Source organism: Sporothrix brasiliensis (assembly GCF_000820605.1).
Source record: "Sporothrix brasiliensis 5110 chromosome Unknown Cont21, whole genome shotgun sequence".
Taxonomy (NCBI): domain Eukaryota; kingdom Fungi; phylum Ascomycota; class Sordariomycetes; order Ophiostomatales; family Ophiostomataceae; genus Sporothrix; species Sporothrix brasiliensis.
In genome coordinates this window covers 2736180-2761741 of record NW_024467140.1, presented here as the reverse complement: position 1 = coordinate 2761741, position 25562 = coordinate 2736180, and the positions used below count along the sequence as shown (strand labels likewise).

Here is a 25562-nt window from a genome sequence, read left to right as displayed (position 1 = left end):
AGTCGACCTCCTTTTAAGTATATACGAGGACGTAAATTAGTAGGTGATAAGGATTACTAACTATTACGTTACGGTCTTACGAGTAATAAGGTAGAAAAGGATAAAGTAAGGAAGGTTTACGTTATAATAGTTTAATATTTACCGTAAGGTTAAACGGGACTAGTTTATACGTAATATACGTCGTACCTTAAAAGAGGAGACGTTTACACGGTGGTATTATAAAGATATAATCCGTATAACTAAACGGGACTATTAAACGTCCGTCGTAAACGACGTTAATTATATTAAAGACTTATACCGAATCACCGGTTAATATAACGTAACCTTTAAAAGACGGACGCCCTCGTTAACTCTCGACGGTAAACGGTATAATACGTTAACCGAGAAGGTTAACCTACTTACGTATACGTTTATAAATAAGTTCTCGATTATAAAAGACTTAACGGTAAACCTTTTACTTATTATATAACCCTGGTTACTATATCCTTTTTTATCGTATATTAGGTTTATTATTAAAACGGAGGTACGTCGTTTAACTATAAAAGTCGTAAGTACGTCCCTCGGGATCGACGGTATCTTTATCACCTTTTTAAAGACGACTTAATAGTATATAAGACTTATCTTTATTAAAGTTTATAATACGTATATCGACCTACGTTACTTTTTACGGTAATAAAAAACGGTTAAAGTAGTTATACTCGTTAAATTTAGTAAAAAAGACTTAATAAACTTAAAATTATAACGTCCGATCGTCCTTTTATTAATATTTAATAAGGGTATAAAAAGGCTCTTTATACGACGAATAACCGTCGTAATTATTTAAACGGGTATCCTCTCCTTTTAATAAATAAAAATACTCCCGAAACGGTCCGTTACTAACCTCGTTATATACTTTATATACGACGTATAACGGGCCTTTATTAAAGAGTAAGTAGTGTCGTTCTTTACGTTCGACGTATAAAAGACTTTCGACGTACTTTTTTATAAATATTTATTATAACGATTAACTAACTAAGATTAATATAAAAATACGGTACGACTAGTAGGTTCCTTTTTTACGGACCGACGTATCCGGGTCCAATTAAAAGACTATACTATAAATATATATACGTTCGTTTACGACACTTTATAAAGTAGTTTATAGTCTTTTTTTTATTTATACTTTATATCGTCGACCTTTTTTCGGTAAAACTTAACCTTCGTTACGGGTATATTAATAACGTCGCCCTTTTTTACGTTAGTAAACACTTTAAAGATATAACTCTCTTTTTCGTCGTCGACTTACGGCGTATTTTAAACTAAAACCGTTTATATAAGATCGGTTTTATACGAGAAAAATTCGAGTTTATATACTTTACCCGTAGTAAATATAAGGATAACTTAACGGTAAAAGTGGATAACTAACTTATTATCTTACCCACCCCTTTACTATTATTTAACCGTTAAAATAAATAAGACGTCCTCCCCGTCGTTCGTTAACTTAAGGTTTAGTTTAACCGTAAGTTTAACTTTAAACGTTACGTTATAAAACGATATACCGTAACGTTAAAAGTAGTTAACTATTTACGGTACTTAACTAATACCCGTTATAAACCTCCGGTTTACTTTATTTACTTTACGGTATTAATATACGTATTACCGAAACTACTTTATAAAGTATAAGTTTAATATAAAAAACGTTACCGTTTACTTAACTAACGTTCGAAAAGGGGTTACGATAATCTCGTCTCGACCGGTCTCAACTATTATATATTATTTATTTAAAAGGTAATTAACTTAACTTATAAAACGGTGTTACCGGTATAAAAAACCACCTCGAACGTTACATTTTATTAAAAGGTAGGTATACTTACGACGGAAACCGTTTTTAAGATTAAACACTTACGTTTAACGGTCCGTGTATACTTCGTCGACGTAACCTACTTTTTTATACGACGTTTAACTACACCGGTTATTAAACGAGAACGTACGACCGGTTCGGTAACGTCGTTATATACTACTTTATTATAAACGACGGTTAACGGTTTTATTATACCTCGAACTATAGTACGTACCTCCCGGTATAACCCCGACGTTTTTTAAGACTTAACTTACGACCTTTTAAAAGAAGACGCCGTTTATTAGTTTTATACGTACTTCGTTAAGTAAAAGTTAGACGATATTATCGTATATACGGACGGTTTAAAGGGGTTAACGGACTACCCCGGAATAAAATATAAGTATATAATTTATACTAAACTAAACCCCGTTTTAATTTATACTTATTATACGGTTATACACTTTTAATTTATTATTTTCGACGTAAAGGTCGTAACCGTTTTACGAGGGTTCGAACGAGCTTTCGAGTTATATAACTTTAAGATTTATACTTTTTAAGTTTACTCGAATAATATAAAAGTTATTACTTTTACGAAAGGCCGGTCGGTTAACTTTTTATAATAAGTTTTAATACGATTTTAAGACTTAATACGGTATAAGTACGTATAATATATATAGTCACTTAAATATATAAGTATTTTAAATAATAAAAAGACGGATAAGTTTATTAAACTAACCACTATTAACCCCGACGTACTTTAAGACCCGGTATAAACACTTACGTTAATTAAGTTTATTAAACATTTACGTTAAACGGTAAACAATAAAATTAATAACGTATAAGTTAAACGTAAGTCCGTTTTAATAACCTATTACCGAAACCTACTCTTTATATAAGTTTAATAAAATACTCCGAAAGACTTTACTTAGTAAATAAAAGAAACGTTTTACCGTTACCTCGTTTATAAGTTAATTTATAAAGACTTTATATAATATTATCGTAAGTTCCGTTACGAAAACGTTACCTTAATATATTAGTACGGTAAAGATAAGTCTTTAAACTATATAGTATATTACCGTCGGAGTCGGAGGTTACGACTCTTTTAACTTAAACGAAGGCCCGACTAACCCCCCGTTATAAACACCGTTTAAACCCGACAAGTTTACTTAACGGAACTATTACGATATCTTACGTTCTTTTAATCGTTTTTTAAAATCTTAAAATAATAACGTTACACACCCGTGTTATAATAAGACGACTAAACCGTATATACTTCGTTTTTACTAGTTATAACGGACGACCCACTATATAATATATAAACCGTCGAAGTTCGGCCTTTAAACTTAAGGCTCGTTATACGTTTTCGTATTCCGGTGACTTTTAAAAGAAAACGTTAAAAGATTTAAAAAACGAACGACGAAACTTAGTTAACTTATACCGGGTCGGAGGTAAAGAGTTCGGTACTAGTATTACTAAACCCCCCCCCCCCCCCCGTTTAACTAATACGAAAGGTTACGAGTAACCCTTCGAGTAGTTTTAAAACCGTCGAGGTTACTTATAAGTAAGCCTTTTACTCGTTATTAATCTCTCTTTTTTATTCTCTCTTTTATTATTAGTTTAACTTTACACTTTTTTTATATCCTTATATTCGTTACTTTTATATCTTTATATTCGTTACTTTTACACCCCGTAATAACGGACGTCTTAACGTTTAAACTTACGACGGTAAGGTCCGGGCCTACTTTTAACCGCCTTAACGGCCCGTAACGCCCTAACCCGTAATTATTCACACTATATTCCCTCTCACTCTAAACTAGTAAACACAGTACGTCACAGTGTTCCACACGCGACGGTTTAATTGGCTTAGTAAACGGAGGCTGTAGTCGTACACCGAGGAGGTACCTCAGGCACCGTAGTTAGCTAGATAGGCCCAGCGCCCGCCCGTATACCCTAATAGGGTGGTAGAATCACCTGTACTGTGGCGGTAAAATAAACCAACCAACCAACCAACCGTGTTAGAGTAGAAAAGGCCTGATGTAGGTCACTGTCCATTGCTCTTTCCTAACCTGAACCTGGATCTTTTCTTAGATAAAAATACAAATTTAAAATCTCACTGTAAGGGACAATATATTCCATTCTAATGATCTGGCGCGGAAATATGAAAGACAAGAGGTAAAGTGCATTACTTTGTTCGTTCGTCACCTTGTTACCTCTTTGCTTTCCGCCCGAATACTGTTATACAATTGGCTGCAATGCAGCTGTAAATATGGAATGTCCCTGGGCCACACGTGATCTACAGTGGGCAAAATTTAGTGACCCCCTGTAGCAGCAAAAAGACCACTAAGAGTTTTATCAGACCCTGCTGAAGGAATTCTACAGCGAGAAAACTCGCTGATAAGGCACCAATAGTGGGCTATCTTGGAAGAAAACAAAAATTGACGTCCGTCAGAGATAGCCCCCGACTTTGTGAAGTCGTTCCTCCAGACACAGCAACGACCTTTTACCAGCACAACTCGCCGCCCCCCAATGCCTTCCCAACGATGAGGCCGACAAGCTCATTCTTCTCCGACATGAGCACACGGGGCCCGTTTGTCTGCCGGTCGTGCCTGGTCAGCCGAACGGCACAGCGGCGACCCACGCGGCCGCCATGGGCAGCGACGACGGCGACAGCGACGACAACGACACCGACAAGCACACCGACGACGACCATAGCTGTGCGTACGCTGTCTCGACATACGGCGGCTGCGCGCGGCCGGCTGCGGAGGGGCGATAGCCGGCCGTCGGCGGCGTCACAGCGGCAGCCCCCGCTACGAGCTACGCCGGTGCCCCGACCGGACCCAATAGTCGAGATCCCGACCCTCGAAGACCTGCAGCGGGCGTCGAGCAACGACCCAACACACCAGTACGGACGCGACGAGGATGTGACGGTGCGCTTCTTTGACCAGCAGAGTGACGGGACGATCCGGCACGTGAGCAACCGCAGCTCGATCGGCGACGAGGCGGAGGCGGAGCTGGCGGAGCTCGAGGAACGGCTCAAGGAAACGTCGACGCTGATGAAGGACCTGGAGCAGCGGGGCGGGCCGACAAGGCGACGAACGGTGCGGCTGCGGCGGAAGTACGCCATGATCAAGGCGGTGGAGGAGGAGGAGGCGCTGCAGACCACGGCCGACGCGGCATACGAAGAAGCCGACGCGTCGGAGACGTCAGGCACGTCCGCCGTGCGGATCGACGACACGGGCCTGTCGACCAATGCGCGGCGGCACGTCAAGAATCTCAACAGCGTTCTGCGGCCGGCGGCGCGGCGGCTGGAGAACAAGAACAAGACGCCGAGCGGCGGCGTCGACAGCAAGATTATCACGGCGCTGTGGAGCCGGTATGGTGCTGCGCGGACAGGGCTGGCCGAGGCGTGGTCCAACATCCCGCCGGCCGTGTGGAGTTGTCTCTGGGAGGTTCTGGCGTGGGACGCAAAAAGGGCAGCGGCGTGCGCAATCCACGGCGCATGTCGCACATCTACTATCTGGCCAAGGACATGCAGGCGGCGGGCGTGCCGCTGACGGACGAGCAGCAGCTGCTGGCCATGGAGGCCATGTTTATCGAGGGATGGCCGGCAGCCGCGCTCGAGAACTGGCGACGTGGCGCGGCGACACTCGGTGCGCGCCCGGCGACGGCAGCCGCCTACTGGGAGCTGGGCGTGCGCATGTGCTCGCAGCAGGGCGACCTGGATCGGGCCGAGCGGGCCGCCGACCGGCTCTTTAGCGACGACCTGCAGGACCTTCTCCGACAAGCAGCGAGCCACGGCGAGACAATCAAAAGACACGGCGACCCGCGCGTTCTCTTTGGGCTGATCCGCAACGCAGCTGCGCAGGGCTCCAAGGACAAGGCCTGGGCGACGTACCGGCGACTGCGGGACCTGCTCGACGAGCTCGAGAAACAGGACGGCGGTATGAAGATTGAGGACTACGACGAGGTCGTCTCCTGCTTCCTGACGGCCAACCATACCGAGTACGCCTTCGACGTCTTTGTCGACATGATGTTCTCCGGCGCATTGGATCTGCACCAACAGCAGCTGCAGCAGCAGCGCACGCGGCCCAAGAAACTGCCGTCGGCCGTGGCCAACCACTTCTTCTTTGGCAAGTGGCTCAAGCGGCTCATCGGCGCCGGCGACCTCGACGGCGCCTACCGCGTCCTGCACTTTATGCAGGCGCGCGGCATCATGACGGCGTCGGTGCAGGTCAACGGTCTGCTGGGTGCCTGGCTGCGCTCGGGATCGGCGGCCAACCAGGAGCGCGCCGACGTGCTCGCGTGGCGCATGGTGGAATCGCGGCGCCTGTTTGTGGACCTGCGGCGGCGCGAGCAGCAGATGGACTGGCCGCTCAAGCTGCGCGTGGGTGGCTTCACAAAGGACGAGGCGGCGGCGGCGGCGGCGGCGGCGGCGGCGACGACAGACGGCGCCGACCTGACGTTTGTGCCGCGTGCCACGCTCGAGACGTTTGCGCTCATGGCGGACAACTACAAGAACCGTGGCCAGCTGGCCCAGCTGGAGCGGCTGTGGGAGGCGTTCCGGGCGTGCGAGATGGCGTCGACCGACGCGTTCATGATGAACCAGCTGCTCGAGTCGTACGTGCACGAAGGACGGTCCGACGAGGCGCGCGCGCTGTACCGGGACCTCGTGCTGGGCCCCCAGCGCATCGAGCCCAACGCGCACACGTTCCTCGTCCTCTTCAAGTCGCTCGCCGTGCACCGCACCGTGTTCCGCATGATGTCGGACGACGACCGCCGGGCGGCCGGCGCCGACTGCCGCCAGCTGGCGGCCGACATGGTCAAGCTGGCACCCGTCGCGTTCAAGACGGAGACGTCGGCCTATGCGTCGGAGATTGGCAAGGGCAGCGCCCAGGACACGCGGTCGATTGCCTTTTACCAGGCGCTGGGCCGCATCGTGCTGCACTCGTTCCGCAAGACGGGCGACTACGTCGGCCTGTGCGTGATGCTGCGCGTGCTGCGGCCGCTCTTCCACAGCGCCGCAGGCGGTGGTGCGCGCAAGGACGCGGCCGGCGATGGGTTTGACCGCTTCCTCATGACGGACAGCCTGGCGGTCGAGCTGGTGGCCGAGACGTCGGCGCTGGAGCGCGACACGCCCACCGCGCGGCACCGCATCTTCAAGGCCAGCGAGGCGGTCGAGGTGCTGCTGCTCGAGGCGCGCCAGCGGCAGCTGCGCGTGTACGGCTGGAACGAGGGCGAGAAGGAGAAGAGCCTGCATGCCGGCACGGACGCGGACCTGAGCGACGACCTGGCCACGGTGGTGGCGCACGTGTACCGGGTCAAGGCCGCGACGGTGTCCGACAAGGAGTTTGCAGGCATGTACGAGATGGCCGTCGACGAGCTGGGCGTCCGCAAGTATTTGTAAGATCAGTGTATGTAAGCACGTTAGACGCATTTAGCATTTTGACAAACACTTCTCACGACAGTCATAGTCTTCTATTTCCAACGTTGGCCGTAGTGTAAACTCGTACTTGTTCAAAACACGCCTAATCGTGGTCTTCTTCTGTTGGGCCTGGACACCCTTCGAGGTCGTCGTCCGGGTACTTGAATTTGCACCAGAAGCAGTACCTGCGGTTCTGCCGCATCCAGTCGACGACCGCTTGCAGCCGCTCCTGGGGCTCGAGCGCGTTGAACTCCTCGAGCTCCTCGTCTTTGTCGCCCTCGTTGTCGCCGTCACCTTCGTCCTCGTCGTCTATGCCGCTGCCGACGGGAATCGACGTGTTCATACCGCCTTTCAGATAGGACAGCTTGTCGGGCCCCTTTCCGCGCGCGAGTCGATCGTTCCCGTCGTTGTCATCATCGCTGGCGTCCTGTTCAAATGCTTCGTACTTTGCCATCTTCTCCTTATCGCCGTGGACCATGCTTCGTAGTCGATCGTCTAGCAACTTCTGTGCCTTTATGCGCTGCTCTCGGTCGTGCTGTTTGGCGCGCCGCTCCTTGACCATGCCGCGCCACAAGACATTGACCTCGGACAGCGGTATCTCGTCCTGTGCCTTGGCCTCGTCTTCGTTCTCGTCGTCTCCTCTCGCCATGCGTTCCGCAACGACCTGCGCCGCATGAATCTGCTGCTCCAGACGGCCCGCTTCGCGTTCTTGTCGTAGTCGATCGCGATAGGCCAGCGGGTCCATGTCGTCGAGCCGTAGCCGCTTTGCGTCTGGTCTGTCATCTTGAGCAGATTTTGCCTCCCGTTCCGCTTCTTTCCTCCTCTCTTCTTCGGCGCCAATACCGGCCCGGTCGCGCTTGACTTGAATCCGGATGGGCTCTGTCACGGGCCTCTCTTGGTCCTTGTCTGCGTTGCTGCCGTGCATGCTCTCCGTCCCAGCCTCTCCGCTGCTCTCCTCGCGCCGCTTGCCCAGCGACTGGCCCGCTACGAACCCCATCTTGGCCATCATTGCGAAACCCTTACTGACGGGTTTTGGCGGCAGCGCCGGTGCTGGTGCAAGCGGCCATTTTGATGCTGGTTCTGGTGTTGGCGCTGTTGATAGTGATGTGGATGTTGTCGCCTTTTGGACTCCAACGTGCCGGGGCGGCGGTGTGCCAAAGAGTGACCGACTCAGTGCAGCCTCGCGCTCGGCCTCGGCCGCCTTGGCCAGCTCGGCCTTGGACGGAATGCGGCCACGCTCGCGGCCTTCGCGTTCCAGACGGATGCGACGCTGGAGAGACGTCTCGGCGGCATGCTTCTTCTTGGTACCGCCAATGTCCTCATCCCCACCAAACGTCATGGTCATGTAGTCATCTTCCTCGTCTGTCATAGTGCATGTAGTTTGTGGGAGTATACGTGGATGCTGGGCAATATGGATAGTATATACGTTGTTGCATGCGTGACGTTGATAAAAATGACTTGGCTTGTCCTGCTCAGGGTAGGACAGTGTTATATACACAGTATGTTTCACGATACACTGTGTCCCGCCTTGTTGTTCGGCAAAGGATGTTTGGCGAAGACACTACCGACGTTCATTCTTCGCTAGACACACCGTCCACGCGACTATGGCTCACCAGGAAGCGACCTCGCTGGCGCCGCCTCCTCCGTTCGTCGTTGAAGCAACGTCCACACATACGCACAGCATCGTTCTGCTCCATGGTCTCGGCTCCAACGGTGAAAAATTCGGCAGAGAACTCCTGCAGACGGGCATCACATCCGACGGCGCAAACCTTGCACAGCTTCTACCCAACCTCAAGTTTATTTTCCCGACATCACGCCGCCGCCGCTCGTCGGCGTTTCGTCGATCTGTTTTGACGCAGTGGTTTGATATTGCACGGCTCCCCGACCCTGCCTATCGTAAAGAGCTGCAGCTGAAGGGGCTTGCCGAGTCTGCGCAAGACCTATTGCAGATTCTTCAACAGGAGCAAGAGACGGCGCACATCCTCCCAGGCCACATTATTCTCGGCGGGATCAGTCAAGGGTGCGCCATGTCCTTGTCTCTTCTACTCTCTCTACCATACAGCATTGGTGGCTTTGTGGGGATGAGCGGGTATCTCCCCTTTCAAGCCGATCTCGATGAGGCTGTTACGTGCGATCGCGGCGATGGTACGCAAGAAGACATATTTTTTATGAAAGACGATGACGATAATGATGGAGATATCCAAGACCCAGCCGTTAAGGCGATCGCGTTTGAGCGAGACCTGCTAGGTCTCGCCCCAGCGGGAACGCTGAGTAGGGACTGTACGGCTTGCCGAACGCCTATCTTTCTTGGCCATGGAAGCGATGACGAAAAGGTGCCGTGTTCACTCGGTACGGCAATGGCAGATACTGTAGCTAAAGCAGACTACAACGTCGAGTTCAAGATGTATGAGGGCTTGGGGCACTGGTACAAGATCCCAGATGAGATTGATGATATAGCCAATTTCCTCCGCAGAGTTCTTTATTGAATAGTATCAGCCTCGTTGAACTACGGACTCTTTTTCATTGTAATTATGACAACCTTTGCGCCAGTTTTCCCGCTCCCCTTTCTCCTCACCATATAATTTCGGTCGTGTTCCAAATAACCGACATCTCCTTCCTGTAAGGCTTAACGATTTTCTCCAAAGCCCTCTCCTTAACCCACGCGCTTTCCCAGTCAGGTCGCCTCATTGCCTTGCAGTATTCCCAGTATTCCGGAAAGTAGCCGGAGAGTTCCCAGTCCAGTAGTGCAACGACCTTGGATCCTTGGACGATGATGTTTCGAGGGTCCATGTCATTGTGCGTCATGACGATCTTGTGATCCACCATGACCTCTTTGAATATATCGCAGTAATATTCCACCCAGTCATACGGCTTGGACTTTCGCAAAGCCCTGACGATGCCCTCGTTAAACTCTTCTTCGCTTGCAAATGGACCATATCCGCCTCGTTCGTTATCGAAATAGTGATCGTTGCACCATGACCCGTCGACACTTCCAATGTACGAACCCGTAATCTGGCGGAGTTCGTCCATGTATTTGCGAAGCTGCGAGACGACAGACTGCTTCTCAGAGTCCGTGTACGTCTCCCAAGCGCGGTCGAGATTCCGTCCCTCGATAAACTCCATCACAATTCGCACGTGGCCAGTTGTGTCGTCGGTGTATGCATTGTAGACTTGCGGGACCGGGATGCTCGTACGATTGCGGACAAAGTTCATGGTTTCCGCTTCGCATAATCTCACAGTCTCGCCAGTTTTGACAATTGTCTTTGGGTCGATTTGGAAAACGGGAACAAAAGGGCCAAAGCGCTTCGCATTCTTCAGCTCCTCTTGAGAAACGATCCGGGCCATGGCAGCTGTATTGACGGCCGGAAGGTGCCTACGGAATCTCTAAATTGGCGGACTGTAGTCGGTCAGTTAGCAAAACATCTAAAGTGATTCTAGCTAAGCAGCAAGACATACGCAGATGGAAAAGAACTTACAAGAGGCGTGTCATTGGTTATGGACTAGCTACCAGAGACATTGTTGTTGGGGAGAAACCAGATGAAATCGCGTTCCTTTGGTTGAAATGCGCCTTAGGCTAGGGTAGTACATACACTGTGTACACTGTATTCATATACTGTATCGCTGATATTTAGTCCCGCCGGGTAAAAGTGGAGAGGTTCAGCGAGAAAAAACTCAACCAAAAGTAGAAAATGATGACACTATGGAAATACAGCGTACGCAGTCAAAATGTAATGTTTCGAGCTTTCCTCCCCATTAGTTTCCTCACAATTGGTTATCCCCTCCTCTCTCTTTCTCGGTATGTGGTACGGCGAGGACAATCTTTTAATTCTTATGTCGAGAAGGAACTCTTTCCCAGCTTCCGGATAACCTTGCACTGTCGTTGAAGACATTGCCGAGAATGACAGGATGATGGCAAACTGTTAAATAATTCATCCCACCCAGTGGACTAAGAATATGATTTTGAATAACTGTTCGTCATATTCTAGGCACCTATTGACGCACCGTGAGGTATAATTTCCGGCGCGTAACTGCGGCGCGTGCTCGAATGCAACCACGAAATACACATGCTGTCCGCCCGTGCTGGCATGTGGCCAGGCAAAGCGGCCTTGTGTAAAAATAGACAACGAGGACACACGATTGCGCGCGCGCGTACTTGAATCTAATGCCGCCCAATCGCCCCGACCGCTCAACCAACAAATGTAAGACGGCGGAGGACAAAAACAGAGATAATTGTAAAGCGGCGTTGACCAAGACGCACCATGAGATGTGATGGATACGACATAAAAGTAGTGGCCAATGAACAAGGCGAAAGTGGTATACATATATATAGAAACAGGTGGCCTTCCTTACGCCGGCCGCGATGACCAGGCGCCCAGCACTCCGAAGCGGGCATGAATATGCAAATGGAATTGCTTCTTCATCACCATCTGCTTCAATCAGCGGGGACTAGATATTTAAACGATGGTGCTTTCCTGTATGATGAAGGGCTTGCTTAATGTACCTCAAAATTCTATCCATCTTTATTGTTCGACTAGTTTTGATTTCCTCCTCTATTTTCCCGCCTCTAGAAGCCACTTTCAGAAGTCATGGCCAAACTACAAATATGGCTAGCATTTGGAAAGCGTCGTGAGGAAGATCCCCTACATTGGATTCTCATCCTTGCCCTTGAGGGTTCGGCAACTGGAACCTACTATCACGTCACCGGGGGGCCGACCCAAGGAAGAGGCTACACACTGGAAATTCAGGATGGCAAGCGAGTCAACAGTCACGGCATCAGCGCGCACTACTATATCGGCGAGATTGACGAAAAAGATCGAAACAAGTTTAAGGCTGCGGCACAGAAGGTTCCGAAGCAGCGTTGCCAAAAGTGGACCGTTCAGGTTCTGAAAGAACTCGAGAAGAAAAATTTGGTCGCATCTGGAACTGGCGACTATTGGTCGACTCAGGTCGAGGCATCGACAAAATCAGCAGGGAAAAGCTCGAGCTCTTCTACGACGGCAGTCGTTGGTCAGTCGAGCTCTTCCAGCACCTCCACTTCTGGTCCGAGTGGCATAGGCGAAGCTGCTGGCGATTGGATATGGGACGACGAACACCAATGCTACCGGTGCTGGGATGGGACCAAATGGATTTGGCGGTCAGCAAGTGGACTGGAGTAGTCTATTGGTGACGCATGTTTGTTTGTTTGTTGCCGAAGAAGCTGCCTTCTGCCGAAAATGTGTGTCTCTGGCCGTCGAGACATCTGTCATTTTAGCAACCACTGTGTGAGGTCAAAACGCATAATTTATAATAGTTTATAGTACTATGTTAACATGTGGCCTTAATGGATTAAATAAAACCAACGTGATGCTCGCGCCTACCATGCAAAAGGCTTGCCAAAATCACCGTGCAGGATCTCGATATGTACAGAGAAAAAGAAGAACAATCAAATAGATGGAGAATAAACATGTCCGTACGACAAATGTAGAATGAAGGGAGGAAAGCAGTCAAAAGAAATCAAATGAAGGTAGAGTAAAACGAAATTTGAAAAACATCACGGGCTTGTTTGACGTATAGTGTGTTTCGACCACCTTGGGTGCTTCTTGCCTATTTGGGCGCGACATTCGGCGACAGGTAGGCACCGAGTCTACAGGGGACAATGTTAGCATTAAGGCGGGAAGGAGCGATGAAGACAATGGACAAAGAAAAGAAGAGCTAAGAAAAGGGGAAAAGGGGCTCACCCGATAATCACATAACAGGCGCACATCAGCGCGCCCTTGAGTCCACACGTCCGCAGCTTGCGGTCGCCGTCGCTCGATACCAGGAGGCCCACCAGCAGCGCCGTGCCGACCAGCGCCGCCATCTCAAAGAAGGTGAACGTGAGCGACAGGTTGCGGTTCAGGATCCAGCCGGCGCCGACCGTCAGCGGCGTGACGCACAGCGCGATCTGGATGGAGGAGCCGATGGCGACGGAAATGGCCAGGTCCAGCTTGTCGCGCAGGGCCACCGACACGACCGTGACGTACTCGGCAATGTTGCCGACAATGGGCAGGATGATGAGGCCAATGACCGACTCCGACAGGTGGCCCTGGTGGGTGACGTCGTCAATGGTGTCGACGAGGAACTGCGCGTTGACGGACATGAGCGCCGACGCGGCGATGAGCACAATGACGGCCATCATGAACTCGCCGCGGGGGCGCTGGGCGGGCGGGTGCAGGCCGCCGTGGTGGTAGGACGGGGCGCCGCCGTCGAGCAGGAGGAGGCTGGCACGGTCCGCCGCGCTGCCGCTGCTCTCGAGGCTGACGCGACTGGCCTGCTGTGCCTGTGCCTGCTGCTGGTTGTCGCGCATGATCTGGAGGGCCGTGATGCCCGACCGCATGAGGCCAGGTCCGGAGATGGCCGTAAAGCCGCTGCCCGGCCCGCCGGACGACGACATCCCGCCGCCGACGCCAGCACCGCTTGCGCCGCCCGACAAGGACGACGCACGACTGCGGCGGACGCCGGCTCGTATGGAGTCAACGGAGATGGAGCGTGAGTGTGAATGCGAGTGCATGCGGGTGTGTGCGTGCGGGTAGGGCCGCGAGGGGGTGGTGTTGCTATTCATGTCAACGTCGTCCATGCGGTGCATCTCGATGCCGTTTGGCGACGAGGACAAGGACGACGAGGATGACGACAACGTTGGTTTTACAGGATGGTTCGACGACACAGCATCGGCAAAGCGGACGGAGCGCGGCTGGGGTACAGCGGCACTGTTGATGACAACACCGGACGCGGAGGCCACCTGTTGGCACTCGGGTGTGGACGTGCTCGATGACGACACGAGCACGACGGGTCGTGCCGATGCTGTTGTTGGTGTGGCGGTTGATATTGCCGTCGGCGTCGTTGGCGTCGTCGGAGTCGATAGGCCGCGCTCGCTATCATCGTCACTCGTACTGCCACTGCCGCTGCCAGCACCGTTCGCATGGCCCGCCGCAATGGGCCGGGCCCGCAGCTCGTGCACAAAGTACAGCAGGTAAATGAGCAGCACCATGAGCGAGGACACGCGGCTCATCTGCAGCGTGGCCTTGGACACGTGCTTGGATTTGTCAAACGTGTAGCCAAAGGCGGTCGGCATCAGAAACACAAACACGGACGCAAACAGCAGACAGCTCAGCAGCTGCGTCTCGGCCGTGTTGTACACGGGCTCGTTGTCCGTCAGGCCCGTGGCCAGCAGCGCCGTGCCCAGGATCAGCAGCGAGTTGACCAGGATGGAGCCCAGGATCGACGCCTGCACGACACGGACCTGGTTGTTGGCGAGCGCGACGATAAAGAGGATCAGCTCCACCAGGTTGCCCAGGCTGATGTTGAGCAGCGCGCCCACGGTGTCGCCGGCGTCGCTGGCGACGCGCTCGGTCGCGGCCGTCAGCAGCGACGACAGCGGGATCACGGCAATGGCGTTGGTGGCGAAGATGGCAATGGGGCTCGTGTGCGTCAGGTAGGTGACGATGCCAATGGGCACGAACACGAGCAGCGCGTTGAGCCACGACGACAGCAGCATCTGGCGCAGCGAGGTCATGCAGGACGTGGCCACCTCGTCCGCGTCAATGTCAACGTCCGCGTCCGCATCGCCAAAGGCAAACTCGTCCACCATGGGCGTCAGCGGCTCGCTGCCGTCGACGACAACGACACCGGGCATCGACCGCATGGACAGCTCGCGGTAGCTCGCATGCCCGCCGCGGCTCAGCGTCCGCACAAAGAAGCGCAGAATGCGGCGGACGGTCCCGCCGCCTCCGCCATTGCTGCCCACCCCAACGCCAATGCCGACGCCACCCTGCCCGGCATCGCCTGCCGCCGAATAGGCACGGCTGTGGGCCATCACCGGCCGCAGCTCGTCACCGCCGCCGACTCTGCTGTCGTCGCGTCCAACGAAATTGGTATCGTGCCGAAATTCGTTCACACTGGTCGTGCTGCTACGGTGGTTGTATATGTCGTCGTCGTTGTCGTCGTCGTCGAGGATGCTGCCGGCAAAGTCGAGAGTCTGGCCAGCATGGGAGTCCATGAAAGAAAACAAAAATAGGGGGTGGGGGTTCGTGAATTTCGTCGGTTGTCGTTGTTGTAAACCGTTTGTCTTGTCACGAGGGAAGAGGGGATGCTGATGCCAGAAACGCACACGGCCACGATCCGCACAGAGGCAAAAGGAGGCACGAGGCAAAGGGCAATAGGGAAATGCGTGTCGTGAGAATGTCAAATGTGAGGGTTAGGTATGGAGTAAGACACAGTGTACGATTTACAGGTGGACGAGAACAGCCACACTTGCTCCCTACATACTGGGGGTGTGCTCCATGCTACGTGCTCTCTGTAAGGAGCCGAAAGGACGATCATGGCCCTCCTCAGAGACAGTGCTCTTCAAACGGCAAATAGAGACAAAACTACGCGTACGCGTAATTTGAAAGACCCTGGAAACAAATGGTAAGGGAGACCACTGTGGTCTCACTGCAGACCTAGACAGGTAAATTCAGCAGGAAAACAGTCTATTCTCTTTTCAGTTGAGCTGCAGAACGGTCAAGGCGCTACTTTTATTTTAACGGTCCAAACCACAAAATCGAACAAAAAGGCCAGGGCCCAAAGGCAAACAAAGGGAAAGGGGAAGTAAGGGAATAAGGGAACAAAGCGAATTGTGCAGGGGACGACTGAAAAATAGGGGTAGCTGAGTGGGTCGCGTGCTGGGATGAGCATTGCGATAAAAGGCGTGCCCAAAGAGGACCCCTGGCTTTCCTATTTTTGATTATTTTTGTGTGAATGCGACTGTGCGTGGCCCGCCTTATTTGCAGAGGATTTAAGATTGGGGAATATCGTGCGATTAGAATCTGTCGTCGATGATAGGAAGATGGATACGGAGGATAAGGAGGGATAAGGATGGGCAATGCCAAGGAGGGACATAATAAGGGCGTTTTTTTTATGCAAATTACGATATGGCTGACAAAGGGAATGTGAGAAGGCCAAAGGAAGGTGAAGAAAGCATCGACTCACAAAACGGGATATCGGTAGTGAAAGCGTCGTGTGTAAATCGCAAGTCGAAATATCTCAAATGCTGTGTAGAGGAAAGAATGAAAGTGGACAAACGAGAGAGCATGGAGAAACTGCCGTTAAACGTCAGAAACTGGATGCCGGGCCGAAAGCTTATCGTGTAAGTGTCAAAATCCCAAATTCACTCAGCAAAATGAAAGACTAAAAAGAAGGAAACAAAAGAAAAGAAAGAGGCCACCCACATTGCCCAAGACAAGATTCATCAGTGCTTCGCACAGCTGTGCCATAAGTAGATAAAGTGCCAAAGATGTCAAAAGTCTCAAGTGTCAAAAGTCTCAAGTGTCAAAAGTCAAGTGTCAAAATTAATTCGGTTGTGTCAAAAATATCTGACGAGGAGTGTCGAGAAAATATGAGTGGTATCATCGCAGAGAATGCACCAGTCCCCTTACAAAATAGGTGGAGGGCAAATGCAAAGACAGAAAAAAAGAAGAAAACGATGAAGAGAGATGAAAGGAAATGCCAACAGGCAAACCCAGAGGCCAAAAGGCAAAACCAACATTACAAAACTGTACAACTAGAAAGCATTCGCCAACTCTGTCTTCCGATATTCGTATTTTTCATCATATGTGCTGCCCCGAGTCGTATTTTCCATATCCCACTCCAACTATTGATGTCCCCAGCTTCCGTTTATATATGGAGGCCGTCATATTGTTGCAGAAAACCTCGTTTTGCTCGTCGATTAGAAGTGGTATGTAGAAGTGTAAAAGTGTAGATGTAGAAATGAGATAAAAGTAGGTGAAGACGTTGTGAGGCAAAGCCGGCTCGTCGTGTGCATGTTAAAAGGCATCCTCAAACGGGCAGTCCACACTGTCGTGGCCATCACGCTCGCACAGCGCACACCACTTTCCGGCATCCACCACGCCGCTCTCCTTGCCGGCCACCGGGCCAGACTCCATGGGGTTCGGCAGGATCTTGACCTCGGGCGGCGGAGCAGTCTTGGCAGCCACAGAGCCAAGCTTGAGCGGAATCATCGGTGCGGCGGGCTCGGAAGAGAAGGCAGCACGGACCACGTCCTTGCCGGTGCGGGAATCAAGTTGTGCGGGGGCGTTGGACGATGCCGGTGGTGGCGCACCGTTCACGCCCGTGCCTGCACCCGCACCCGCTGCCGAGCCAAACATGTTGGTGCATGTCAGAATGTCGTGGCCGTTGGTCTCGCAAATCTCGCACCACAGCGTGCTCGACTCCGTGACCGACGAGTAGGCGTCGCTCTCAGGCATCGTGTCGAGCGTGGGTCCGCGCGAGTGGTGCGGCAGTTTCCGGACCTGGTCAGGCGAGCGGTTGCCGGTGCGCGGGTTGGAGTTGGACCGGGAGTGGTTGTGGTGTGCGCTCAAGTTGTTGCTGCCGCCGTTGCTATTGTTGTTGCCGCTCGAGGACAGGCCGCCGCCATTCAGCGACTCGCGAAAGTCCCGGGCCAGCACGACCGTGCCGCGCGAGTCACGCAGAGAGGACCGGCTGCCGACGGTCATGGCGCTCGAGCGGTGGGCGCCGAGGTTGTTGGTCGACGAGGCCGCGGCGCCGTTGCCAGTCAGGCGCAGCTGCTCAATCTCGCGCTCCATCTCCGTCTCGCGGGTCGACTTGTTGTCGAGCAGCGCGCGCAGGTCGGCCACCTCGCGCTCGAGCGCCTCGCGGGCCAGGCGCTCGTTGATCGACTCGCCCCGGCGGTGACTGCTGCCGCCGCCGTTGGAGGCGTTGTTGCTGCCGTCGCTGACACCGGCGTTCTGGCTCAGCGAGTGGATAATAGCCTTGAGGCCGCGGATCTCGTCGTCTTTTTGCTCGAGATCCTTGGACGGGTTCGAAGACGTCGAATTGCCCCGCACCAGCGTGCCGGAGCCAACGCCGACGCCGCCGCTGCCCGGTCCACCTCCACCGCCCGAGGCAACCAACATAGCGGCCTTATCGCGCTCGCGCCGCAGCTCGGTTCGCGTGCGCTCGACTTCACCCCGCAGAAACTCAACCTCGCCACGGGCCTCGGCCTCGCCCCGCCGTGCGTCTTCGAGCCCCTCTTCGAGCTCCTGCACCAACTCTTCGAGCTGCTTGAGTTGCTGCGCGACGGCCTCCACATCGGCCAACCGGCTCTCGAGCTCCTGGTTCTCCTGCATCATCTCCTCAATCTTCTTCTCGTAGACACGCTCGGTCTCGGTACTAGCCATCTCGAGCGTGTCAATGGTGCTGCGGAAGTCGGCGCGGTGGGTGTCGAACTCGGCCGTCAGCATGGCGATCTTGTCGTTCTTCTCGCGCAAGAGCGCGCGCAGCTGTGCCATGTCCTTGTCGTCGCCGTCAAAGCCATCGGCACCGCCGCCAGGCGCTGCACCGGGACCTCCGCCGTTTGGATTCGGGCCCAACGGTCCATCTGAGCTTTCAATCAGGCCCTGCAGCTCGGTCAGGCTGCTCTCCATATCGGCAAGCGTGCTGGCCTGGTCCTTGAGCTGGCGATCGCGGTCCTGCAGCTCGGAGCGCAGACGCTCGACCTCTTCGTCGTTGTTGCCGCTGCTGTTTGCGAGCGTCGTAGCCGTGGCAATGCTGCCATTCTTCATGTGGCTGGCGGTGCGTGACAGCGGCCGACCGATGCCGCGCTGCTGTCCCTGTCCGCTAAAGGACGATGCGGAGCCGACGCTGCCGTTTGCACTGCCACCGGCACTTCCATTGGAGCGGCCGACACGACCGGCATTCGTCGGCGTGGCGTTGTCGTCGTCGCCGTAGTTGGAAGCGCTGCCGAGCGCAGAGGCACTTCGTGGGCCGATGCTGGCTTTGCGGTCGACCGGCCCGCCCCGGAGCATGCCAAGGCCGGTCCCGCGTTTGCTGGGATCGCCCATGCCGGCAGTTCCTGGAGCGCGCATGCTCTGGGAGAACTTGCTGGTCGACGTCGGGCTGCCAAAGCGGCCGGGCGCACCGCCGGCACCTGACGACGCGCCTCCCTTGGCCGCCGGCGTCGCGGCAGGCAGTGACGGCCGCGGGCCGTTGGATCCTGGCGCAGGCGTCATCTGGAGGCGGCGCACTGGGGAATCGGGCCGTGGCAGGGATGTGCGTGGAGGCCGGCGGGTGCCGTGTTGTGGACTGGGGGCCCGGGGAAGGGGGCCGCCGCTAACAGACTGGCTGAACTTGGGGAGGGAGGGTGTGGGTGGCGTGAAGTTGATAGAGTTCTGGTTGCCAAGCTTGAGGCCGGTGCCGTTGGTGGCGGTGGGTGTCATAGGGAAGGCAGAGGGCGATGCGTCTCGGCGAATGGCCTTGTTAAGGGGAAGGAAGATGCCGGCGCCGGGGATGTTGGTACTGAAATACGAGACGCCGTCGACGTCGCCGCTGTTCTTGCCACGCGTGGCAAAGTCGGGGTGCAGTTCGACTCCGGCGAAGACACCCTTGCGGCCGGCGACGGAGCCCACAAAGCGCACAGTGCCGTGCATGCCGCCGGGCACATCGACAGCATCGCCGGCGACAACGGGGTCATCGCTGGTGGGCGCGCCCGAGTAGGACGCCATGGAGGACGCGAAGCGCCCGGGTGTGAGGGGAGCCATGGTGGCAGGCGGCGCGTTGTTCTTGTAACTGTTGTCGTTATTTGACGGAAAGGTGAGCTCGTTCAACGTGTCAAAGGCATAGGACTCGGTTGCATCGGGAATGGTAGCCAACGACGACGAAGTCAGCGCAGCCAACGAAGCCTTGCGCGTCAACAAGGGCAGCGGCAGCGGCACCGACGGCTGGTGGGGTAGTGACGGCAACGGGGGAACACCCTGGACGCCGGGAGCGCGGCGCGCGTGGGCGGCGAAAAGGGAGCTAAGGTTAGGCGTCGAAAGAGAGGATGCGAGGCCGCGGCCGGCGCGTGTTGAAGAAGAGGACGTCGATGATGTGTTGGCAAAAGGGGTGGGAAGGCGTTTGCGCAGGGATCGCGGAAGTGTTTTTGTTGTGGAGGAAAAGGAGGAAGACTGCGCCTGAGCAGGGCGGCCGGCGGAAATGGTGGTTGTGACGGAGGCCGTGGTTGGCGACAGCGTCGTGGCTGTTGTTGTGAGCGACATGATGGCGTTCGGTCGCTCGCGGCGGCCCAAACAACACCCTAGTGGCGAATTATGCGATTTAAAATGGGGTCAAAAATAACACGGAAAATAAAACGGGCAGGAAAAGGAACCTGGGCCGATAGGGCGGACCAGCCAAGGAACGAGCAAAAAAGAACCGTTCGGGCCTGGCGTCCGCAATTTTAGGGGGGAAGGGCCCCTGGCGCGTCCTTTTCTTCTGGGACCTAGTGGCACCTTATTTCCCAGCCGGTGGGCGTCGGATTGCAGTCCGCCAATGACAGGGGTGGACAATCAAGTCGAAATGGGTGGCACAGAGGCGCACTTTGTCGTATTGGGACAAGGATGACCCAAATACGGAGCACAGCGGGACTCAGTGGGACGCAGCGGGGAAGCTGCGCAGCTGAACGGCTGGTTGGGAGGCTGCGGCCCCTGTAGCGTACCTTAGCGGTGTCTCTCCCAGCGGCCAGGAGAGGCAAGGAGCGGCGGCGGATAGGCGTGGGTGGGTTGGTGTTAGCGGCAGATGATGGTCTGATGGGCGGCGGGATTGGCGGTTGGCGGGCAGTTAGGGGCAGCTTGGGCCGTTGAGATAGGCGGGTAGCACAGGCCAGGCTGGGACAAAAGCGACCCACAGCGAACCCGAGTGCCTGAGCGCGAGGCGGTGGGAGGACGAGTGAATTGTCGGTGTCGTTGATGCGTTGATGCGTGTCGTCGATTGTCTGTTTGAGTTTGAATGGTTGTGACCGTGTGTTAATTAGGCTGAGTGAGGCATAGACCAAAAGGCAAAGACAGGAGATTCAGAGGAAGAAACAATGCGAGACGAAAACGGCGCAAGAAACGAAACAAAACAAAACAAACTGCGAGTTTGTGACCACAGACTGCTGTGCAACACGGGTAAGGAGGGTCGGCCGCAGGCAAAGCGAGAAAGAGGGTGTGAAGGTTTGAAGGCGACAAGAGGCAGAATATGCAGGAAAGAAGACGAGGTGCAAGAGACAGGGCAAGGCGACACAATAAAAACAGGAAAACCGAAAGGGCTGATGCAAGAAAAGAAAGGTGTGGGAGAGTATATCTAGATGGAGGGGCGGGAGAGAACAGACAACGCAAAGAGACAAGGACGAGGGATGCAGAAGAATGGGAAAAGGATGGAAAGAGACAGAAAACAAGACAGGATGACAGGACGAAGACAAAGGATCAGACGAAGAGCAGCTCGAGCGGTTTTCTATGTGGGACACGAGCCAGAGCGGCAGAGAGGGACGACGTGGGTATGTTTCTTTTTCCGGGACGGCAGACGTGCAAGAGCAAGCAGCAGATTGCGAGCAATTGGGTAAAGTCGATGTCCGTTTGGAGCAACATGTGGTCGTATGCTTGGGGTCATCGCCAAAGAGGACTTCATACCTCGTCAAGCTGCAGACGCAGATGCAGAGCGGCGCAGTGCAGCTGCAGGCGCCCAGTTTTGTGGAACGGCGACGTACGAGCAGGCGATTTGCGTCTCAATGGCCGTGCGGCCTTGCGCGCTGGCCACGATGGAAATGAAGCTGTCGGCTGGGGGCTGGGGGCTGGGGGCCAATTGGGGCAGGCTGCGGTTTCTTTGTTTACATCACCAGGGGCACGATGCTTGTATGCGCTGGCGAAGGAGGGGGACGTGTGAGACGAGGACGAGATGCAAGTTGGCTTGGGCAAGTCGGACGAGTTGGACAGGTCGACGTTTGAAACCGGCGGTATTCAGACACCAATATTAAAGGAGAGACAGAGTGGCGATGCAATTTGGGCAAGATGCACGAAGTAAGATACTCCGTACGACTTGGGTCGGAGTACTCTGTGCGGCAGGAACAAGACTTGCCACTACCTTACTTGAACGAAGCGGTCAGAGTGCACCTTCCATTTGTTGGATTCCCCTCTTGCTCCCTCCAGTGGCGCTTTCCTTGTTCGCCTCGACTGAGACACAGACCACACGGAATCTCAAAAGAGCAATGGCGTTCCAGGATTGAGGGTAGCACAAATACGGCAAGAGCATGTCAGGGTTGGCGGAGCACAGGGAGCCAACAGGAAGGTCGTCACTTCCTTTCGGGGCTAGCAACGGCCAATGGTGTTTGGCGTTGGACTGCCCCGTAGTTCGCTCCAGTGCGGCGGAGGATCTGTCACTGTCAGAAATTGAGTTGGCTCCAGCACTTGGCTGTCAGCTGCAAGCAGCTCTCCTCCGTACGAAGGAGGTTTGCCGGCATCAGCAAGGAGTCCCCCATCTGCAGGCATCTGCAGGTATCTGCAGCCTTCTGCAGGCGACCTGCATGATAGCTGCAGGCTGCGCTGCAGGTGTCGTTTCGTGTCCGCTGACTGCTCTCGCGCCTCAAAATCACCAAGACGACGACAACAAAATAAACATGCAAAGTAAACACAACGACTCGACGAGAACACGAGCAAACGGGAGCAAATGGGGGCAAACGGGGACAAATACGAGGAAACACGAGACAGCACGAGCAAGACGGAGAAAATCGTCAATCAAATTTAATTTCCTTCGCTTCTTTTCCCCTTGATTTTACGTGTCGTTTCTTTCATCTCGACTTTCTCTTCTCCAATGTCTCATTCATCCCCGTGTGCTCGAGCATCGAAATGTTCATTTTGTGGATGGCATCCCCAGAGTTCCCGCCGCACTGACACTTTTTTTAAGAATTTAAACTGCTAATTTTATCCTCGTTTTGCTTCGACGGGCCGACGAAACAAGTGGCCGTTTTTTTCCTTCTTTTCTTTTTTCTTTTCGTTTTCCATGTTCTTCCCGTTTTCCCAAACAGTTTGCTTGGCAATGTCTATCATAATAGTGTCCAGCAGCCTCGTATTAAAGGTTTCTTTTTCTCTTTCGGCCGATTCTCCTGTCTTTTTGTCCCGTTATTGTTCATCTCGGCTTCTGTTCCCCACAAAGGGCATTGCCGATCGCCATTATGAAATGGGTCGAAACAGGTCGACTCTACGAAATACCTCGTACCTCGACAGAACCTCGTCCGAAGATGCTTGTCATTATTTCAATACCAAAACTATTAATACAATACTTCGTACGCGCTCCAACACGCCCAACATCCCCCTCTCCCTGTTCTTTTCCACGTGGCGCGTGATATCACCCGCAGCCACCCACACCCCCCCGTCGCGACAGACCAGGGCAGGGTAACTACTTTGTACTTTTCCGGCCGCTCGCTTCTGAAAGCGGCACGCGTCTGTCCAAAGTCATTTCCTGGTAAAGATTGTGCCGACCAAGGCTCTGCGGCTTCCCATCCCGCTGGCAAAAGCGGCTCGGCAGCACGCGATTGCCAGGGCGCGTTGATTTGTAGAAAGCTGTCCTCCTACATGACCAAAAATGCTCGATATTACGAAAACGGATGGATATTCGAATAGATGAATATTGCATCAGGAGCAATAGCGCGTGGCGGGAGATTGCACTTCCCGCCAAAAGCTGTGGCAGAAGCGGCATATCGTCAACGTCGCGTTTTCTTCAACATGTGTTGCCGCAACTGAATGGTGGCCGAAACGGCAAGTTCGTATCCTCGTACAAGAGCAAATGACAAATTGTGCTTTGTCTGCGTCGCAAGAGAGTGCCGAAACAGTCCCATCCGAAACAGACACGCCGACTCGCACAACTCCCGTCCGGCCGAGTGGACGACGTGGCGTGCGCTTCTTGCGGAAATTATGGGGACAGCTGTAGAGGCTGTAGAGCGAGTAGCCCAGCCCATGGACGAGCCCCTCAGTCGCTTTCCCGCTCAAATATGTCGTCGCGTCGCAGCGGCCGCGTCCCGTCGTTGAGCACCATCGCCTCGCGGTGTTGGCGCCGAATGCGCTGCTCTTCACGGGAGCTCTGGATGGGTGGTCGCGGTTGACGTGGGCGCGTGGGCGCAGACGTGCTTGGGCCGCCTGCAGCCGATTGCGCATCGCCCTCGACGTCGTCGCCGTCCACGCCGTCAACGGCTTCCGCTGCACCGTCGCCGTCGCCATCGCCGTCGGCCAACCCGTCCAGAGCACTCAGAACGGTGCGCACATTGGTCAAAACCGCCGCAGGCACCTCGCCATCGGTGCCTCGCGCGTGTTCCGCGGCAACGTCGGCAGCCTCGACCTCGACGCCTGTGGCACCGATCGCTCTGACCTGCAACGGCGACGTCCGCAGCTCCAGCCGCAGCGGCGCATCCAGGGGCGACAGCGGCAGCTGCAGCAGATCCAGCTGCTTGTGGCTGTGCGACCGCGCGCCTTGACGTGCGCTGGGCGGGACGACCTCCAACAGCCCGGCTTTCCGCAGCGCACTGCGCCCCAGCAGCGTGTCCCGCAGGCGCCGGCAAATGTCCGCGATGCGGTTGTCGCGGTGCCGCACAAAACTCGCCCAGTTGTCGGCGCGCGCGGCCGGCGGGCCCCAGCGCTGCTTGGCCAGCCAGCGCTCGACAAACCCGACGCGCACGAGCAGGTCAATGTCGTACTTGTCGGTCAGCTGCGCCAAGAACATGAGGCACAGCTTCTCCGAGTAGTCGCGCAGGTAGTAGTCGTCAAAGTAAATGTCGTCGATCAGGGTGCTGCCCTCGTCGCTGCCGATGCCGTCGACGCCGACGCCCTCGCGCACGTTGGTCGCCATGCACTGCTCGAGACACCGCACAAACGCGGCAAACGCCTCCTTGGAGTTGAGCCGGTGCATAGTGGTCTGGTCCGTCAGCATCGACAGCGCGCGCAGGCTCATCATGCGTTCGTCGTACGCCGGCCGGCCCATGCCCCAGAGCAAACGCCGCAGCGTGGCGTCGTCGTTGATGGCCCGATCGCACACGATCTTGGCGGCCGTCTCGCGGATCGAAAAGTTGTAGTGGTCGAGCAGGCTGTTGAGGGTGTCGGCGGACAGCGAGTCCTCGGTGTCTTGCGTAATGTACTGCGTCTTGGGCATCGCCGGGTAGACCACACTGGAGGCATGGTACGGCTGCAGCGCCGCGCGCACTCCCACGTACATGCCGACCGTGGCAGCGGCCATCAGGCCCAAGCCGACGAGGCGCTCGTCGCGGATAAACGAATACCACGCCATAGTCGTGGAGATGTGGTGGTCACCAGTCGTGACGACCTGTCGTGATGGACCGAGGTGGTGATGGTTAGCTGATGGGCAGCTTCGAGCCGGATGAAGGAGCTTCCAGTGGGAGTAGGTAGGTCGAAACAGCTGTCGAGCCCTGTGGAGTAGCCTCTGTGCGGGTTTGCCTCACCTGACCGCTTTCATTCTGCCGCTGTAAACGGGCAGGTGTCCTGATAAGATAAGCCAAGTAAAAACGTTGTATAG

The 25562-nt window shown here is 54.1% G+C and overlaps 8 protein-coding genes across 8 annotated transcripts; 3 read left to right on the top strand and 5 right to left on the bottom strand.

Moving 5' to 3' along the window:
• Positions 1 to 4319: 4319 nt before the first annotated feature.
• On the bottom strand, positions 4320 to 7076 carry SPBR_04665 (uncharacterized protein; the record flags this gene model as incomplete). The annotated part of the gene is made up of 1 exon (XM_040762942.1): positions 4320 to 7076. The coding sequence occupies one exon, from the start codon at positions 7074 to 7076 to the stop codon at positions 4320 to 4322; it is 2757 nt and encodes a 918-aa protein (XP_040615830.1).
• A 908-nt stretch (positions 7077 to 7984) lies between these two features.
• Positions 7985 to 8590, top strand: SPBR_05333 (uncharacterized protein; the record flags this gene model as incomplete). Its single annotated transcript, XM_040763610.1, has 2 exons — positions 7985 to 8015; positions 8181 to 8590. The coding sequence occupies 2 exons, from the start codon at positions 7985 to 7987 to the stop codon at positions 8588 to 8590; spliced, it is 441 nt and encodes a 146-aa protein (XP_040615829.1).
• A 255-nt stretch (positions 8591 to 8845) lies between these two features.
• SPBR_05222 (phospholipase/carboxylesterase) lies at positions 8846 to 9727 on the top strand (the record flags this gene model as incomplete). Its single annotated transcript, XM_040763499.1, has 2 exons — positions 8846 to 9261; positions 9304 to 9727. 2 exons carry the CDS (start codon positions 8846 to 8848, stop codon positions 9725 to 9727), a joined length of 840 nt encoding a protein of 279 aa, XP_040615828.1.
• An 85-nt stretch (positions 9728 to 9812) lies between these two features.
• On the bottom strand, positions 9813 to 10454 carry SPBR_05320 (uncharacterized protein; the record flags this gene model as incomplete). Its single annotated transcript, XM_040763597.1, has 1 exon — positions 9813 to 10454. One exon carries the CDS (start codon positions 10452 to 10454, stop codon positions 9813 to 9815), a length of 642 nt encoding a protein of 213 aa, XP_040615827.1.
• A 1373-nt stretch (positions 10455 to 11827) lies between these two features.
• Positions 11828 to 12397, top strand: SPBR_05348 (uncharacterized protein; the record flags this gene model as incomplete). Its single annotated transcript, XM_040763625.1, has 1 exon — positions 11828 to 12397. One exon carries the CDS (start codon positions 11828 to 11830, stop codon positions 12395 to 12397), a length of 570 nt encoding a protein of 189 aa, XP_040615826.1.
• Positions 12398 to 12824: 427 nt separating this feature from the next.
• On the bottom strand, positions 12825 to 15255 carry SPBR_04707 (vacuolar calcium ion transporter; the record flags this gene model as incomplete). The annotated part of the gene is made up of 2 exons (XM_040762984.1): positions 12825 to 12864; positions 12959 to 15255. The coding sequence occupies 2 exons, from the start codon at positions 15253 to 15255 to the stop codon at positions 12825 to 12827; spliced, it is 2337 nt and encodes a 778-aa protein (XP_040615825.1).
• A 1804-nt stretch (positions 15256 to 17059) lies between these two features.
• SPBR_04614 (cytoskeleton-associated protein) lies at positions 17060 to 20287 on the bottom strand (the record flags this gene model as incomplete). Its single annotated transcript, XM_040762891.1, has 1 exon — positions 17060 to 20287. The coding sequence occupies one exon, from the start codon at positions 20285 to 20287 to the stop codon at positions 17060 to 17062; it is 3228 nt and encodes a 1075-aa protein (XP_040615824.1).
• Positions 20288 to 24008: 3721 nt separating this feature from the next.
• On the bottom strand, positions 24009 to 25316 carry SPBR_05018 (uncharacterized protein; the record flags this gene model as incomplete). Its single annotated transcript, XM_040763295.1, has 1 exon — positions 24009 to 25316. The coding sequence occupies one exon, from the start codon at positions 25314 to 25316 to the stop codon at positions 24009 to 24011; it is 1308 nt and encodes a 435-aa protein (XP_040615823.1).
• Between the last annotated feature and the right edge of the window lie 246 nt (positions 25317 to 25562).